The 19,061-nt window shown below is 57.1% G+C and overlaps 1 protein-coding gene across 1 annotated transcript in view; it reads right to left on the bottom strand.

The window, feature by feature from the left end:
- LOC122381513 (zinc finger homeobox protein 4-like) overlaps positions 1-19,061 on the bottom strand; it is an 83,447-nt gene that overhangs the window by 35,875 nt on the left and 28,511 nt on the right. The window contains exons 2-3 of the mRNA XM_043365772.1: positions 13,568-15,773; positions 9,072-13,361 (exon numbers count right to left, since the gene is read on the bottom strand). Of these exons, the coding sequence (XP_043221707.1) occupies positions 9,072-13,361; positions 13,568-15,728 (6,451 nt within the window). The 5' untranslated portion in view covers positions 15,729-15,773. The remainder of the gene's footprint in view (positions 1-9,071; positions 13,362-13,567; positions 15,774-19,061) is intronic.

Raw genomic sequence — 19,061 nt, 5'->3', positions numbered from 1 at the left:
GACTTGTGTTTGGGGATTCATAATGACTTAATTATTGACTTTGGCCCAAAAAAATTGACAGCATTGTGTGCGTTGATCAATTATGAGCTCAGGGACATATATTTTATTCAGATTATAAACATTCGTTTTTCATAAATTTCGGCGCTTTAACCCTCGCCCCGTTGGGGGGGGGCCATTTTGGCCCCCCCCTGTGGTTTTTCCTGAATAGCAAGAAAACGGCGGCGCGCAGCGCCGCCAAATTTTCAGTACCTTCCCGGGCATCAATTTGACACCTTCACACCAAATTTCAAGTCTTAGGTCACCTTAGGTCAGGAGTTATTGAGGTCAAACTGAGGTCATGTTCGAGCAAAAATGAGCAAAAAACATGCAATCTTGAAACGCTCACCAAATCAACAGTTATCAAGCAATTTCAAAGTTCTTTATATGGTCTAGTAGACAAAAGGCGGCGCTACAAAACTGCTATCTCGGATTTTCAAAATTTTTGGTTTTTGACCCAAAAAAAATCAAAAAATTGATTTTTTTTAGAAAAACTTTGAAAAAATCCAAAATTTTTACGAATTTCGAAAAAAACCGGAATATATGTGATAGTCCTAGCGCTCTTCTATATACATACCAAATTTCAGATCGATATCTCGTTTTTTGGCCAAGTTATAGCGAAAAAACTGTTCAAAAATGATGACGTCAAATTTTTGAACTCAATTTTTAGCAATTCTAGACCTCGTACGGCAAAACAAAGACCACCATTGAACTCCCCGTGACGAGCTGCATCGATTCGGTACCCATTTTATGCAAAAATATTAACTTTGAAATTTGACCTAATTTGACCTGACCTTGACCTGACCTTGACCTGACCTTGACCAAAACGTGATCTAAGCTGGCCCGAAAGGCTGCCTGACCCATATAATCGCATTTATCATGTAAAATGGACCATAAAACATGTATCACACGACACTTTCATATTGTGACCCCCCCGTGACCTGACCTCTGTGACCTGACCTGGTATCAGTGACCTCAAATAGCAAAATATGTGTTTGAAGAACATTTCCCCATCGATGATTTTCAATGAAATGCATTTTACTCGATTTTACAACGCATTTCTTGAAGTGCCTGTAAACGGTGAAAATTGGACCTTTGACCTGACCTGTGACGTCATCGGTTTGACCTAGGTCAATAAAATTGGGTCACAAGGTAGTTCCCTGATAGGGCTATCCAACGCCGTTTACCGCTTGTCGCTATGTTGCGTGGTTCTCGAGATCTTAGGGGGGGGGCCAAAATGGCCCCCCCCCCCCAACCGGGCGCGTTGCTCGGCAGAGCCCAACGGGGCGCGGGTTAAAGAGCGCCGGGCCGTCAGCAGAGCGGCGAGGTGACAATTGCCCCTACATCATATGGTTTACTGGCGCATATCTCGAAAAGTAGCAGGGAAAAGCAGCAAAGCACCTATATGGAACGAAAGATGAGTAATCAGAAGCTAGTATAAGATGTTCATTTTTAGCCGCTCGAAATAACGTTTTTATAAGTCTATTTAAAAATTTAGACATGATTTTAAATTAAGGTCTTGCAGCTGCTTGCAAAAAGCTAGCTTATCTTGCAGAAAAGCGATGCAATATGTAAGAATGTTGTTGGTACAGTGAACAACAGTGCCCTGAACTAGACAAAACGATTCAACAACAATTCAAAACGACAACTGGTCAACTAATAAATATCAACTAAAGATTGGCATTAAAATCGGCAAATGTGGTGGCCACTAGCGGGTCTAAATAGTCTTGTGTTTGGTGACAACTGACCACCTCAATTTCGACCTTAGGGCAAAAATGGCATCAGAATCGTATGCTTTGATCAATTTGGGATCGAATGATACGTGTTTTGTTCATAGTGTGGAAAGTCACTCTTGGGGGTATTTCTAGCGCTTTTCCGGTCCGCCGGCCCAGCGTGGGTCGTCTCTAAACACTCTGACGGTCAGTGATAGCACGGCTGACCCGGCGTCCCCGGCGGTCGCAGCTCTCCGTCTGACCCCAGTGACGGGTCTCCGGCCCTCGGTCATGAACGCTCGCTTTGTTGGCTGTCGCCACCGTCAGCGTGGCGCCCGTATTGAGCGGCCACCGCGTCAGAACTAATTAGCACCCATTCTGTGCGACCGGCCGCGCCGGGCCGCTGCGCCGGCACGTCGCCAGACTTGAACTCGGCCACAGCCTCCAGTCAAACTTGAACTCGGAGTTGGACACAGACTTTGTTGCCTCTTTGACTCATGGTTTGACCGCCGCGCCGGGGCGGTCACTCCCATCTGAAAGCAGTGACAGGCGGCGCCCGGCGGGTTCGGAGCGGGGTGCGGCCCTGCTGATAGTCCCGCCGGCTAATGAACTCCGGCCGAGGGTTCCCCAGGGAGCGGTGGGCCGATCGGTGCCGCTGAGGCCCTGCAGAGCCGCCGCCGCGCGCTGTTGCATCAGACGAGTTGTACCCCCGAACGGACGCCGCGGGCCAGACACCGGCGGCACTATCGGGTGGACAGCCGCCGCCGGCTCCGACTGTAGACTGCAGCCGGGCGGGGTGTCGTCAGAAATCGACAGCCGCGGCCGGTAACATCGGCAGAGCGACGACAAACAGCGATTAGCAGCGGTCACCGAACGTCCGGCCGGTGGCCCAGGCAGACGGACATTTCCAGCACTAATCGCCGTCAGTGCCTTGGTGAGCAGTGGACACCGGCTGTCGTAATCAGCTTTTAGACTACACCGGCCATTGCCGATTCAATTAACCCCATCTCCGTGCGTCACTGGGGTCCATGGACCGCCACACCTGAGGCCCAGGCCGGGGGCCGTCCGGCCCACGACCGGCCGGCGATCACGGCCCGCCACTGTCTGTTTGCCAAATGCAATTACCGATCCGATGACGTCACATTAGGCCACAATGCGCGACGATGCTGGCGCGGCAGTTAATGGCGCGCTGGTGCGCCATTAACGGCCGCCGGCTTACGAGGCTCAGACACACCAGGGTCATTAATAAGCGGGACGCGCCTGTAATTAAAAGTCGATTATTATCGACGTAATAGCCGCCGGCGTCCGGGTCCTTCTGCAGAGGCTCAGGGCGAGCACGGCACTACGGCTGGCACGGCAAAGCTACGGCACGGCACGGCAAAGCTACGGCACGGCAAAACTACTGACGACAAAGCTACGGCCGGCACGGCAAAACTACGGCACGGCACGGCAAAGCTACAGCACAGCACCACGGCCGGCACGACAAAGCTACGGCACGGCACGACAAAGCTACGGCACGGCAAAACTACTGACGACAAAGCTACGGCCGGCACGGCAAATCTACGGCACGGCAAAGCTACGGCACCACGGCAGGGAATCAATGCATGCCAGAGAATCGATGCATGTTCGTGTCTTGGCGTCTGTCCATGCGCCATTTATTGCAGGTGTGTCGGGGTCCATTAGGTGGTGCATGTGTCACTCAGCTCGGCCATTCACCTTGTGATTTGTTCGTCTGTTCATAGGCCCATCTTCGTACGGTTGCATGCATATCTACCTGTCCAGTGCCTGTCCAGCGCCATCCGTCAGTCTGTCTGTTTGGTTTGCCGGTCCGTCTGTCCGTCATCCGTCGGTTCGCCTGCAGTGCGGAGGTACCGGGCAGCGACTCGCCGCTCCATGCTGCTGACGGGGCACCTGCCGACCCATACGGACCGCCGCCGGCGCCGGGCAGGGTTTCAATACCGCCCGGCGCCACTGGCCGGCCGTGACCGCCGGTAAACCGACCTGCCTCAGGTAGCACCGCCACCGGGCGGGGGCGGGGGCGGTCCGCCTCAGCCCAACTGCAGACTACAACACACGGGCGCAGCCAGCACCTCACTTCCGTCGCCGGTGCCCCGAAAACACGACCAAAGTGGTAGCGGTGCTTCACTACCCACATGCTGTGAAGGCTACCTGAGTGTTTTACAGGAACGGCTAGCAAGTTACGAAAGGTTGCCCTCAGCGGCATATAACACGTCTCGGTCGGCACTTTTGGCCGGAGAGGCCACCCTGGCTTCTAACAGAGACGGAGGAGGGGGGGGGGGGGACTGAACGGGCCGTGACCGCGCCTGAATTCCTGCCCTCTGACGTCACTATGTCGGTTAGCGGCACAGACACGTCCCCTGGGTATAAAACTGAGACAGTGTTCTCAGTGTTACACAGCTGAGATCGGGCGGCGGCGGGAGGGACCGGCTCCAACGTGGCAGAAGCAGTCACCGCCGTCCCTGTCACCGCCTCAGTCCCTGTCGCCGCCACCGCTACCGATACAAAGGGCGGCGGGGCTATTTGAGTCGCGGCGCCGAAGGTCAGCCCGACGATTATTTGTGTTTGACTCGTCTCGATGGCTCCAGAGGTGACGCCGACTGAGCCAAGTCTGAGTCCAGACTGAGGCCAGTCTGAGTCCAGTCTGGGGCCAGTCTGAGTCCAGTCTGGGCCAGCTCAGCGCACGGCGGTACAGTGGTGACACGATCCGATCGGGTCCTTCGAGTCGACCCATCTCCATACAATGGAACGTCCGAGTTCCGACCTCGCACGTGAGACGACTTGGCACTTGGCAGGTCCTACCGGCAGACCCGGCAATCGGCATCTGACGTCACATCTGCTCCATGTGTGACGTGATAACTATACTTCCCAGACATCTGACCCTCAGCGACCTCTTCTCTTCCAGCCTTTCAACCTCAGAGGTCATGACCCGACCTCTAACCTCTATAACTGTCTGACCTCTGATGCAGTTCGTGTCAATCCAACACATCAGCCCATTTACATATGACGTCACCTCTGACGTGTCACACCCCCAGTGACGTCGCCCTCTGTTTGACTGGTCAGCGCCAAACCGGGGATTGACAGCTGATGCAACTCGTCACATGGAAGAAGGCGTCACCACACACCAGTCACCAGCGTCACCACCGGAGGTGTGAGGCCGCTGGTCAGAGGTCGGGGTCAGTCCCCGCACTGACCCCGTTTACCTGTGTAGAAGCGACACTACCCGAATGACGAAAACGGCCACCTTGGATTCCACCTGTTCTGTACTGAGATGAGAAGGGTTGGCGCCCTGACTGGCGCCGCCTGGCAACACAATTACGCCGATCGATCCTCCAGAACCAGACGTTGTCGGGCGGCTGTTCAGATAAAAACTGTAAAAACGCAGCGTGTGCCCTCGTTCTTCATCCCATCCCTATCCCGCTAAACGAGCCTTATCCAGGACCAGGCGTGTTCTGTTCGCCAACCGCAAACATAGCCTGTGGTCGATAGGATGGAAGGCATTGACGAATTTCTACAAAGTGGATGGTCAGCGTGAACGGTTCGAGAGGGGGAGCGGTCGAAAACAGAGCTTCAAGTGAGTGTTTCTGAAGCATTTATGATGAACGATAAGGCATCCGTCACAGCATTTCTTCGCCCTCATCCCGTATTCAAACGCGTGGGTAAACCTTATTGTAGACCAGCAAGCTGGAGAAAGGGAGTGTTGCAAAAAAGGAAGTTCTGAGCGCCATGCCTAAAGGCTGAAACAGACTCTTTCCGCGTTCAGGAAATCACATGCGAGAGCCTATTCAAATACATTATAGGTAACTCTTCTCGCATCAATCGCATCCGGGAGGTGCGTGCGACTGATGCGAGCGTGCTTCCATGTATTTGAATAGGCTTTCGCATGCGATTTCCTGACTGCGGAAAGAGTCTGTTTCAGGCATAAAAAGCCGGTAACCGAGAGCCGCAAGGTAACCGAGGTAACTGAGTTCGCCTAATTTCATACAGCCGCTGACTGACAAATTCAATGTTCGTGCTGCAAACAGCGCGTATTGTACGCCAGCCTGGAAAAATCTCAGCCGTGTCTATCAAGGATTCTTAATTAAAACCACAAAATTGAGCTAATTATGTGAGCCGCTATGGGAATGAACCGAGTGATTACCGCAAAACATGTACGACACAAATTATGATTAGCTAAGTGTTTCACGTCTATTATTTTGATGTCAATTATGTCACCGGAACGATTCGCTTCCCACTTCAGCAAGACTTAGGTATATGCTTTTGAAACGGACATCACCTCACTGGAAACGATACCTACATTTTGTCAACATACAAACCAAATCACATCAGCTCCATTGCCTTGGAACACTTTGCGTTACTCAAACGACTTTTTACCCGGGGCTTGATTCAGCTGTTTGGGAAGGTGCGCGATGCTGCCGTGGCGAAATGAACAGGTGGCGGCGTGGTGCGCGCCTCACCACAGCAGCGACACAGCTGGTCGGCCGTACCTGTAGCCACCTGTACCGGCAGAGGAAGGCGTCCACACCGCGCCGGGAGGGGACCCGGGGGCCGACAACCGTAGACACCGGGAGGACAGGGTAGGTGTGAGAGCCACTCCAAACCAGAAGGTCGAAATCTCTGCCTGGGTGGTACCGTAACTTTATATCAATGACGGTTTCCCGGTTCTGAGCCCCCAGAGCGGGGCACTGTACTGAACTTGAGTTCCTGACAGAGTGAGGCAGCGCAGTGCACCCGACGTAAAAGATTGGATAAGCGCTAGACCTGGGACCATGACAAAGATGGGAAATCGCTGATTTCTTGGACAACAAATCGGAACAACGCTGGACCTGGGGTCCACACAGCGGCGTATTTAGAAAATCGCGAAGGGGGGGGGCCAAGGGTTTGGAGGGCGCCACCTCACCCAAGGAGGGCGCCATACGGTCGCGAGATAAAAAATCGCTCAGCGGGGTGGGGGGGGGGGGTTGGGAGGCGTTTTTTACCATGCCACCAGTTTTTTTTTTTGCGTAACCTCGTATAGGTCGTGCTGCATTGATTTTGCATCGTGTGTATTCTTTATACTCCAGGTCACAAAAGGTCAAGTGTTCTTGAAATGCTGCGCCGAAGGCGCGCGAAATTTTTGAAAACAACCTTTTCCTCCGCTTTTTAGGCACGCCTTTTATACGATCACCGTTCAAAGCTCCTCTCGCTCTTTTACCAAATTTGAAGGTGTAAAAAATACCAAAGGTTTGGTCGGGCCGCTGCCACACAAACTGTTTAGAAAGCTTGGCTCATGGGTGTCGATGTATAAAAGTTTATTGGCGGTGGCATATCTACGCACCAGATCACCGTATCGGATTGATACCGGAGCGCGAGATGCGTAAACATCATCCAAATTACCTCAGACCAGCCTTCATAGCCTTCTCACAGATGCATACAGTGTACCCACATAACCAGTTTCAATCACCGAAACTTCAGATGCCTGCTGTTGCGGCCGAACCTGTTGACAATACTTAATCGTAATCCATATAGATGCCATGATGCACGTAAAGTAGGATCAATCCGTTAAGACCAAAGACGTGTTTTATGCATCGTAGAGCGTAGATAGTTTTGGTAGGTATAGGTACTTCATTCATTGTGCTGAATGCACGTTCATTTGTGGCAGTTTTCACAGGCAAGACATCAACTATGTGCAATAGAACGACTAAGTTGAAAAACATGCCAAAGGAGTAAATAAATGATAAGAGGGCAGCGATCAACGGATGTTGCCAATAGGTAGAAGGGCTGCGATCCACAGGAGGGCGCTAATAGGTAGGAGAGCCCCGATCAACATCCCGAGTTTCGATAGTAGGGCACCGATAGGTAGGAAGTTGGCGAGCAGCAGGAGGGCGCCAATGGATAGAAGGGCAGCGATCAACAGGAGGGCACCAATAGGTAGGAGGGCCCCGATCAACAATCAACAGGAGGGCGCCACCAGGTAAGAGGGTGGCGAGGAACAGGAGAGCACCAATAGGAGGGTGGCGATCAACAAGAGGTCGCCAATAGGTGGGAGGGCGGTCATCAACTGGAAGTCGTTAATGAGCGGAAGGGTGACGATTAAAATGGGGGTGGCAATGGTGAGGAGGGCGCCTTTGCTCAAGAGGATGACACGAACAGGAGGGCGTCTGTGCGGAGGGCGCTGGTCAACAGGAAGGTACCAGTGGATAGGAGGGCGGTGATCAACAGGAGGGTGCCAGTGGTTAGGAGGGCGGCGATCAACACGAGGGCGCCAATAAGAGAAGGGCCCCGATTAACATTCAACAGGAAGGACTAGGGAACCAATAGGTAGGAGGGCGGCACTGAACAATAGGGTGCCAAAAAGGAGAAAGGCGGCCTTGAAAATTTCACATGAGGGCGCAATAGGTAGGAGAGCGCCAATAATTATGAGGACGCCGATCAGCAGAAGGGCGGCAATATGTAGCAGGGTGGCGACCTACAGGAGGGCGCCTTCGGGTGAGAGGGCGCTTATTTACGGGACAGCGGCTTACATAGGCGACCACCGTTACGCTTAGAGAGCTACAGCCTACAAATGTGGTTGGAGGGCGCCCGAGGGAGCCCTCCAACCGTATTTGGAGGGCGTATTTGGAATGGGCGTCCTCCGAGGGCGCCCTCCATCCGTATTTTCCCTGTAAACACATTCGCGATTGGAGGGCGCCCTCCAGTCGCGATTGTTTTTCGATTCGATTATATCATAATTGCATTTGCGATTGGAGGGCGCCTTCGGCGCCCTCCAATCGCAAAGGGCGCCTTCGGCGCCCAAGGGGGGGGGCCATGGCCCAGTGGCCCCCCCCCTGCCTACGCCCCTGGGTCCACATCGGACAGCGCTGACCACCACTCTGTCCGCCGCTGTGTCCGTTTGTTGATCCGCTAGTCGGGCATGTCGGCAGGGCACATTTGATAGCACCATTCATCATACCCATGTGTTTTTCAACGATGATAAATACACAGACACGTCCGGCACATTAATAACCGACTACCGGGTGCCCACGGGAGGGGACCCGGTCCGGATGCCTACGGCCTCAGGCCGGGCTAGCTGTCTCAGTTCATTCGACACAGGGGGCTCAGTGGGACCTTGCTATTGACCGGCTTCGATGAGAAAGGTTCACGTATCAGCTGCTACCCAAAAAAGGAACGTCACTTCTGCAACAAGCTTCTATACCTACCTGAGTTTGTTCCGTGACAAAGGACGAATAAACGTTGCAATTAAATGTATGATAACATGGGGAATAGGTTTGGATATATAGAATTAGCCCAAGAGCCAACAAAGGAAGCAGCCCCGGTGACACTCACCTTTGACAGGCTGGGTCGATCCCGGGCGGACGGCGGACGCTGCAGCTGCTACTGCCGAGCTGCGCGGTACAGCCGGCGCGCAGCTGGAGGAGGCCGCGGCTCCGGCCGGCGCGGCACGCGCCCTCTCCGCCTCACGCTGCACCCGCTCGATGTGCGCTCGGCTCAGCAGGTGCTCCTGCAGGGAGCACTTTACGCCGTAGGTGACGTGGCAGAGGTCACAGCCCTGCGGCGGCGGTGTTGGCGGCCGGCCGCTCTGCAGCTGGCGCTTCTTCTCCTTGGCCCGCGAGTTCTGGAACCACACCTGGACGACGCGTTTGGCTAGTCCGATCTCGGCTCCTAGCCGCGCGCACTCGGCCATCGTCGGCATCCGGTAGGCGGCGAACACGCTGCGAAGCACGCTCACCTGGCCCGGCGACATCTGTGTTCGGAACCGCTTGTTGGCCACCGCGAACGGCGACCGGGCCGCGCCGGCAGCGCCAGCGGCAGCCGCCGCCGCGGTGGACGGATTCGGCGGCGGCGCCACGGAGCTGGAGAGGTCAGCCGCGGGCCGGCTCTGCCACGGCAGACCCTCCCGAGGTGGCATCAGGGGCAGCGCGTTCAGCTGAGGAATGTCGCGGCGGACGGCTGGAGGAACCATGCGATGAGCGGGTTTGATGGCTGCGAGGCTGCTCGCGGCTGGATGTGACGGCGTTTGTGACTTGCTGAGATCCAGCGGCGCGTCAGGGACCTGCGAGGGAGCCGCTTGTAGCCGCGCCTCCAGCACAGGATGTCTGAGGGCGCTGAATCCAGCAAAAGACGAATCCACGTCACGGACGTCGCTCTGCCGGGAGGCCACGGCACTGGGAAGCATCTTGGAGTACGTTTTCACCAGCTCCACAGACACCTCTGGTCCCAGCTTCGGCTCGGTCACCTTGGTCTTCACCACCGTCTCCGTCGGGCCTGAGAACGTAACCGGCACCGGCAACTGTCTGACAGCCTGACTCTTGCGTTCTCGTGCCCGAGCGTTCTGGAACCAAACCTGCACCACGCGCTTCTTCAGCCCCGTACCGCGAGCGACCATTTCCAGGGTCTCCCTGCTCGGCGTTGAGTTCAGCTTGTAGGTGCGCTGGAGGACCTGCAGCTGCTCCGGGTTGATGGAGGTGCGCAGACGGCGGTCCTGCGAGTGACGGTCCCAGCCGGTAGTGTCGTCCGTCTCCTCGTCAGACGCCTCCTCGGCTGAGTGAGAGGGCCGCGCCGACGGAGAGCCGGCCGGGCTGCCCGAACGCTGGTTCTGGCGAGAGCTCGGCACCACGCTCGGGTTCATCACGTGCACCACCTGGTGCTCCCGCCACCGGTCGAAACGGTCAAACTCCTGGGGACACTTGCCGCACTTGTAGGTGTTGTCCTCCGGAGTGGGTTTGACCTCCAGAGCGGGGGCTGCTCCCGCGCCGACCTCAGAGCGCGGCTCTTGGGACTTGCCGCGTTGTCGGGCGGACTCTTCCCTATAGCATTGCTGCCGCTGGTGTCGGATCAGCTCCTGGTAGCGCTGGTAGACCACCTTACACCGGTTACACTGGTAGTTGAGCTCGGCAGTTCGCTGGAAGCGACTCGACTTCTCCTCTCGCTCAGGTGGCGGTGGCTGGTTCTCGAACACCTTGCGCACCTTCTGTCGCGCGTTCTGGAACCAGACGACGATTACGCGCGGTCCTAGGTTGAGCACTTTCGAGAGGTGACGCAAATCCTCCTCCTTCGGGTAGGCGTTCTTCTCGAAGAAGTCCTGCAGCACCTTCACTTGCTGATCTGTGAAGCGAGTCCGGTTAGCGCGCCTGCTGCTGCACTTCTGTCCCTCGGGTGGACTGATTTCGGACCACATCGGGGAACCGTACGCATTGGACGAGCTGCTGCCTGGTGACGGGGACTGCTGGAACGGTGAGCGGCTCGGCAGTGTGATGGACAGCTCTCCGAACTCCCTCGTCACCGGCGCGCCCCAGCCGGAGCCAGTCGGGAACGCGCTCATTGGTCTCGCACCGGGAGGCCGACCGCCGTTGTGCGCCGGCGGCGGTGAAGAGGAACCCGGCAGAGACGAGGTGTGGCTGTGGTTCAAGTCGCCGATCAGTGATGGTTGGTGAGGCCGGTATGGTGTTCGGTTCGACAGATCGACTGCTACGGTGTCATCAGGTTCGGTTGTCTTTGGTACCACATGTTGTGGGTCTTCTCTCGTGTCATCCTTCTCTGGTCTACTTTCTCTACCGCTACCATCAACCATGCTCATCAAGGCCGAGTTTCTTCGCAAAAGGTCAGCTTGAAGCATTGACAGATCGGGCAGACCCTGTCGTGATAGTTCAAGCGGCGCTCCAGGAGGCACACTGAAATTGTACGGCGAATCCTTATCCCTCTGCCGTTCCTTGAACAGCGTATTCCGGAACCAGTGCTTCACCACCTTGGGGGCCAAACCACACTGTTCCCCCAGTTCCCGGATGGTCTCGTCTGATGGCGTTCGTTCCACGTCGAAATGCGCTCGTAGCATCTTCAGCTGGTGTCCGCTGATGCGCGTACGAGCTCGCTTTTCATCGCTGCCCGCCGGGATCGAGGAGTCAGCCGGCCGCTTGCCGTCCGCTGTCTTTGACTCGACAGAAGACGGCGCCTGCACCTGAGCCTGCTGCTGCTGCTGCTGCTGCTGTGCCATGGCTTGCGCCTGCGCTGCCCACAGAACGCTCGGGTTCAGCAGCTGCTGCGCGGCCATCAGCGACATCAGCTGCTGGGACTGTGCGCTAGCGTCACCGAGCCCGAACGCCGACAGCGGAGAGCCGAGCGCTGCCATCTGGGAGGCGAGCAGCGGGTTCAACTGCTGCATCTGGTAGCGGATGTGGGCTGCCTGGATCAGACTGAGAGCCGTTTGAAGGTCCGGCATCGGAGGCTGAGGCACCTCTGGAGGCGGCGAAGAGGCACGACTCTTCTCCGCGTTTGATGATGTTCTCGCCTTGTCGTCCCTGCTTGCAACGGGGGTTGCGTGAGACGATTCCCGACTAGACGCCTGGCGTCCAGATTGAGACATGCGATCAGGTTCAACAGGTGCGGACTCAGACTCATTGCGAACAGTTTTTGGGTTCCGTTTGTGCCTTTTGTGTAGCTCTATCGATAACGCCTCTATGTGTTCCTCGAGCAACTCTCTGGGCACGTACTTGTGATGAATTTCTTCAACATGCAGCTTGAAGATCCACAAACCCGAGAAGCATTTCTGACAAAGAGGACACACATAAGAACCAGCGCTTGAGGTCTCCGGTGCTGACTTATGCCTCATCTTTTTCTCAGGCCCATCATTTCCTGATGCATCATCCATTTTTCGTCTTTTCCGACGTACTTCACAGTGGTGCATGGCTAGCTCAAGTCCGTACGACTCAAGCAGCCGATCTTTTATCGCCAATGCTTCTCGCCCGATCGGAGAAGGTTTGCTGACACTGATGACGTACTTTGATTGTGAAACAGAGCGGTCGACGTCATTGCCCTTCTCGTCTGGCTTCACAGTCCGGTTGTGATCACCGACCGCCTTCCTGACAGCCACAATCGTTACCTCGCTATTCTTGCCTAATGGCACACCCACTGGCGTGCTTCTCAAGTCATCAGCTTTCGAAACGACACTCGTCGTATGACCCCCATTCACTACATCAGCTTTTTGTTTGATCGTGCCTAGCAACGACTCAAAGTCTCGCGTTGACCTGATCTGATGATGCGTCTCAGTCTCAGAGGTTCGCGAGCTCACCCCAGAGACGCGTGCTTGATGCAAGGCCGACTGAAGATGAATGCTGAGAATCTGCGGGTGGCCGTAGGAGACGTTGCACGCGTGACACTTGTAGGGTCGACTGGTGTCTTCGGCCGAGCTAATGTTATCATTCTGGTCGGCAGCTTCATCCCCAGTTTTATCTGTGTTTTCAGACTTAATGCTTTGGATTAGAGGAGCCCCGGCTACTTTGTCGCTTTTTGTTGTGACTGAGCCGCTTTTCGGTTCCTGATGTACCTTATTACATTCCCTTTCACCGACAGTTTTCTCCGCGTCACAATGGTCTTTCAACTTACTACGATGGTGCTCGTGAGGTGTGCCCGGCTCTTGTTTGACCTTTCCCAGTCCGTTGCACGTAACCTGAGGCTGGTCATCCGCGATGTCCGGGTCCAGCTGACGCAGCCGAGCGATGTCCAGGTCAGGCCCGTCGAAATGGGATCCGGCGTCACCGTTGGTCTGCAGTCCAAGACCGTCCATCTGTCGAAGCTCCGACTGACCTTTAGTGGACTCCAACATTTCGTCTGGGTCAGCATCTGTAACAGAGAAAGGAAATGGAATCAAGACACAGATCAAGAAAATGATGCAAACATTGATGTAGGAGCATGCTACTGAACACTTGCTGCATTTAATTACGCCAATCAGTCCATTTCCTCAGCTGCGCGAAATACTGCCGAAGAGATATGTAAATACAAATTGAGCATATAAACCCCACAATTCCCGCCAAGCACCACTCACTGACCTGCATCTGATCCAGCATCACGGACGGAGAAGCAGAGGCCGCTCTGTTCGAGGCCGCCAGCCAGCCGCCGTCGCTCCATGCCGAGGTGCGACAGGCTGGCAGCGTGCCGCAGCAGCAGAACTATGTGGCGCGTGCTGTACCCGCACAGTGTGCATGCGTAGCGTCTCCGAACGGCGGGCACCTGACGCCCCTCAGAACGGAGGTGCGCCCAGAGCGCGCAGTTGGCCTGGTGACGCCCCTCCGCCGCGTGCACGCGCAGCTGGACACCGACACCAGCCGACACCTCGCACAGGTTGCAGCGGATGGTCGCAGGACCACCGGCGTGCAGGTAGGTCAGCTGCCACAGGTTTCCCGCACCACCCTCCAGGATGTGCAGCAGGTGATGCTGCTTCTGCACGTGCTTGTCCGACTGGCAGTGGAGCAGGAAGTTGGCGCGCAGGTGCGTACGGTACGAACACAGCAGGCACAGCTGAAGACCGGCCTCGGCAACGGTGAAGTCGCCGCCGCGCGCACTGCCCCGCTCACGCCGCATGTGCTGCTCCAGCTCCTCCAGAGAGTCGGTCGAGAATACGGTGCATGTGCAGCACGTGAAAATGTTCCGGGGGTTCAAATGCTCATGAGGACTGGGCGCTTCATCAGCCGAGGTCCTACCCTGCGTCACTGAGCAGTTGGACTTTCCATCTTGGTTCGATATACTCGACTGCTTAGCGAACCACATGGCGATCCTGTCCGCCAGAGTCGTCCCTACATCACCCATAGCACGAATCGCGGCTGCATCAGACAACATCCTTAGCCTGGCCTGCACAAAGTTCGCCTCGACTGCGCTCCTGAGGTTCGACTTTTCGTCTGCTTCATCACGTTCCTCTTTGAGCCCTCTCGAAGGCAGGTCCACGTCACCCTCCTTTGTTTTGTGCCCCGGGATGGTACCAAGACCGTGCATCACTCGATGTCGCTCCTGTACATTGTTCAGGTGTTTGTCCGACTGCATGTGGATGCTGAGGTTGCCCTTGGTGGTGGTGGCGTAGTGACAGACGTCGCACCGGTAGGGTTTGTATCCACAGTCGTGCACTTCTCCCCGCGAGAGCCGCGGGTGCGGCTGACCCGAGAGGCAGAAGCCGCACGCGCTGCCGCTGTCGGGGTGTTTCTCCTGCAAATGAGCCTCCAATGTATCGCGGTACTTGAAGTTCCAGTTGCAGCGCGGACACTTTAGCGTCTTCAGAGTGGAGCTGGCTGCCGGAGAGCTGGCTGCCAGAGGTCGAGCGACGTCAGACTGGGACGGCGCGGCGTCCGACACTGTCACCGACGACGTGACCGCGTCAGAGGACTCCGCGCCCTCCTCGACTGCGGCAGCGTCTGCACCGTCTCCCGACGAGCCGACCGACGCGTCGACCCCGGCAGCGTCACTGGGACCGTCCTGGTGACGGGATCGCATGTCACATTCACTACCTTTTCCTCGCTCGGCGGTGGCCGACGGCTCTGCACCGTCCGCCGCCCCGTCAGACGGACACGGGCTGAAGCGGAGCAGAGATACGGCCGGACTCCGCTCCGCACCGGCCGCTACCAGCACAGCCGCCGCGTCCGGCCGTCCGAGGAACTGGAGCCGAGCGCCGTCTAGCGCCACGCCGTGCGCACTCACACAATGCGCCGCGAACGCCGTAGCCGCGCCGAAACACAGCCGACACACACAGCACGTGATGTGGGTCCGTCCGGGCGCACTCGAGCTCACTTCCGGCGCGCTGTCGGCCGCGCACGCCGCGTCCGCGCCGCCACCGCCGCCGTCCGCGTCCCACACTCTGTATCGGTCCACTATCAGCCCCGGAGGAGCCCCGGCTTCCGTCCGGCCGTCGCGCGCCGGCCGCCGTCGCCGGATGAACAGCACGGACCGGATCGGCGGAGGGGTGCCCGCGCTCGGCGCTCGACTGCTGCCGTCGTCGACGATACTGTCTGGTTCCGACACCCATGGTACGTCGGCGGCGACGAGGACCAGCGAGCCGTCCCGGTTGTGGACGATCCGACCGGTGAACGGGGTCGGCGCGGCGGGCTCATCGCGCTCGGCCGGCCCGGCGACCCGCTCCTCCGCCGGCGGGGACGCTGTCCGCGGGCCGCTCTCCGAGCTGTCGGCGCCGACAGGGCCGCTCTGGGCGGCCTCGGGCGCACTCATGACGCGCTGACGTCGCTAGGGCAGCGGACCGGCCGGCATCGTCGTCTGTAACGAGGATCAGAGCACCAGTCAGCGGTGGGAGAGTGAACGGCCGCGGCGGCGGCGATGGATGGCCGCTGCGGCGGCCGCCGTGACGACAGCCCGCTCCCAGCGGTCGGCCTTGTTACTGCCGACTAACGACACTCGTTTGCGGTGAGGCTGGCCCTCCCGACAGCTCCGGCAGCCATTTGGAGCCAGACCGCTCCAGTTAACAGTAAGTCACGGTAGGTATGTTCCCGCAATTTTAAACTTCCCATACCACGCATACTTCTCAAAAGTAGCTCTAGCAAACGCTACACAGTTGTGAATTCAAACTTACACGAAAGAGGGATATTGACGACGAATAAGCATTGTACAACTTTCAACCAATCTCTAATGAAAGCTGTGAATTAATCATGCAACAGCCAACAAGTCGGAAAATCTGATGAAAGTATACATACACATTACACAAGGCCTCATTCGTCTAAACACTGGCACGTGTACATATTAGGTAGCGGGGTTCATCAACACTCAGTATGGTCAGTAACTATGGGACGAGCAGTCCGCTGCTGACCGGCAGCACATCAGTCGCGCACCAGCGCTGATCGAACCGCGGCGGGGGCGGGGGCGGGGGCGGGGGCGGGGGCGGGGAGGAAGAGACCGGCGGCCGTTGCACGCACGTTTCCGGGCTGAGCGGGCGACCTATTAGTTCTGCTAGGCCGCCGCTTTCTAATCGGGTGATAGAGGGAGACGGCGCCACGGGCGGTGCAATGGGTGGAGGGGAGCGTAACGGGGAAGGGATTAAACTCAAATCCCAGCTGAACTCACAAAACTCAAAACTCAAATACACTCGGCATTCACACCCACGTCAGTGACCGTAAGATGGCATTCACATCCGGATGGCTCACGTTGAGTGAAACGAGTCAAATCGAGAAACAAGGGACGCATTTGCAAACTGCTTGAGAACAGAAACACATTTCAAAACAGCCCACTCGAAAGTCAAAACGGATCCCTGACATGCACGCTCTGCTCACCGCAACAATAGCAAGCAGTGCAACTGGCCCAGTGCGGTTCAGGGTCATGCAGAGCGAACACCAGCCCGAAATAGACGGCGCCAAAGGGGCGGGGTGAAGGCCGTAGTTCGGACGTCCCACTGAGAGCGCCTCGAACGGCTGCGGGACGGCCGTTCGACAGCTCTTCGCGCCGATTATGGCCAAACGAGCCGTCAGAATCGGCGTCCCGAGTGGTGCTAGCGACCAGCCGTTGAATGAGCACATGGCAGTGAAACGCGGCAGAGAAGAGGCACCGTTAGGAGAACGTGGCCATGGCGACGGTAAATCGCTTGGCGTAAATGCAAACGCTGAAGACCTCCTTCGCCAAGCTATGAGACATCACAGATGACAGTTGTGACGCTGATTATCAATTTCAGTTCTCCTTCATAGAATCTGCAACAGCCTTTTGCCCTTTCAGCCCCTTTCAGTAAAGCGATCACGAGGTCAGTACGTGTCAACCTACGTCCTACACCCTCTCCACCCATCACTCACCCGCCCATCACCGCCAGGGACGGACTGTATCACCCCATCAGGTCGAGTCAGTCTGTGTCAGTTACTGGGAAGGGTCAGACCGTGTCATCTGTGACACCTGTGTCCGGTGTGTCAGGCTGTGTCAGACTGAATCATCACCTACTCTCGGCAGAGCCCGTCTCAGAGCCCCAGCCTCTCCCGGACAGGAATAATCAACACCATAATCGGACCGGATCGACCATGACGTGCGGAACAGTTCAAGGCGGCGCGCCGCACGAGAGCCGTCCCAGCGGCCACCTGGCCCGCCAGGCCGCCGCGCCGGTCTGCCCGCCGGACTAGGCATAAGGCAGGCACGGCGCGCCTCAGAGCACAGACCGCCGCAGATCCTACCGGCACAGACGGGACGGAGCCGAGCTCACAGAATACCACAACTGGAAGTGAAAAAGTATGTCGTTAAGTCCTGCTTACGTTCTATGGTTAACCAGAATCATTAACGGTACCGGCGCTTAATTCGCATAATACCTGTGCATGGAATAAAATCCAGCTGAGACCATGCCATGAGGATGATGAAACAAAAACCACACACCCAGTGCCCGGCGCGTACTCGGATGCATGCACACCGTGCTTGGTTCACCAAACAATGAAACGGTAGTACAGTAGCTTCGGGTGTGCCGAGCTGTCCGAAGACAGGTAGGTAGGTAGAACCAGGTAGACAGGTAGAGCTAGGTAAATAGCACAGCAGTTCCCAACTGCTGTCAGGTCCACCGTCTCTGCCATTAACTAGAAGAACGATTAGAGCGGATTTTGAGCCACCAAGGCCACGCTCGCTCGATGAATGGAGCCTAGGCTGGCTATTGGACCAGCCTGAGTGGCGCTGGAGAGCCGAAGAGATTCAAAGTCGTAGCCTGGGAGGAGTAGATGAGACTCCAAACATCAGCGTTAGCGTTTGGTGTCGTAACTGAGCTCAGGGCAGCACGGGCGGTACGGACGCCTCGTGGCTCCTCGTGGCGCCCCGTGTCGAGCACGGGCGGCTCACTGGCGCCGTTGTCGCTCGCTCCATCGGCGCCGGAGCAGGTTGTGTGATTAGCGGGCGGCTGGCCGGCTCAGCTCCACACAATTAGCCGGCTTTGTGCTCCGTCGGCAGGACACACCTTCAAGGGCTGGACGGCCGGCCGGCGCTGCGAGCGCGCCTTTCGCCGAAAATGATATGCACGCCGCGGCGCAGAGGCGCAGGGGGCTTAGCAGTCACGCGGCGCGCGGTCAGCTGACGTGGCAGCGATCACACTGCGGCGGAACCGGCGCACCGAGCGACGGACGGCGCGGACAGAGTAGTTCAGCTGGCACCCAGCTCACCCGATCACAACACACTACAACTCAGCTCAACACCTCAGCTAACACTGAAGAGACCACCGCTCGGCGCCAAGCTGCCGATATGGAAGCTCGCTGACAAAAGGAGTCTCCAGCCAGCGCGCTATTTCCTCGACCACCACAAAAGGTCAGTGGACCGCCGCGCCGGTGGCTAAATTTAGCTCTCCTCTCCCCGTCCCCACCCGCACCTCCTCCGCCACAGTCTGTCGCGCTCACGGAGCGCGCCGGAAGTGGCGGTGCCTTCGTGACGTGACGCGCGCGGCGTCACGCCAGCCCCGGCGGGGTGCTTCCGCGGCAGTCGGCGCCGCTGGCTCGACGGAGACCCGAGACGGCGGCGTCAGCAGCGACCCTCTCACAGGTGGAGCCGACCACAACCGGACACTCACTGTAGGCGCCATGCGGTTTAGTAGCCTGTTCCTGCGGG

This window comes from Amphibalanus amphitrite, unplaced genomic scaffold (assembly GCF_019059575.1).
Source record: "Amphibalanus amphitrite isolate SeventyFive unplaced genomic scaffold, NRLGWU_Aamphi_draft 000121F_arrow, whole genome shotgun sequence".
Lineage (NCBI taxonomy): Eukaryota > Metazoa > Arthropoda > Thecostraca > Balanomorpha > Balanidae > Amphibalanus > Amphibalanus amphitrite.
The sequence above is the reverse complement of the archived record's forward strand: the minus strand, read 5'-3'. Positions and strand labels throughout refer to the sequence as shown.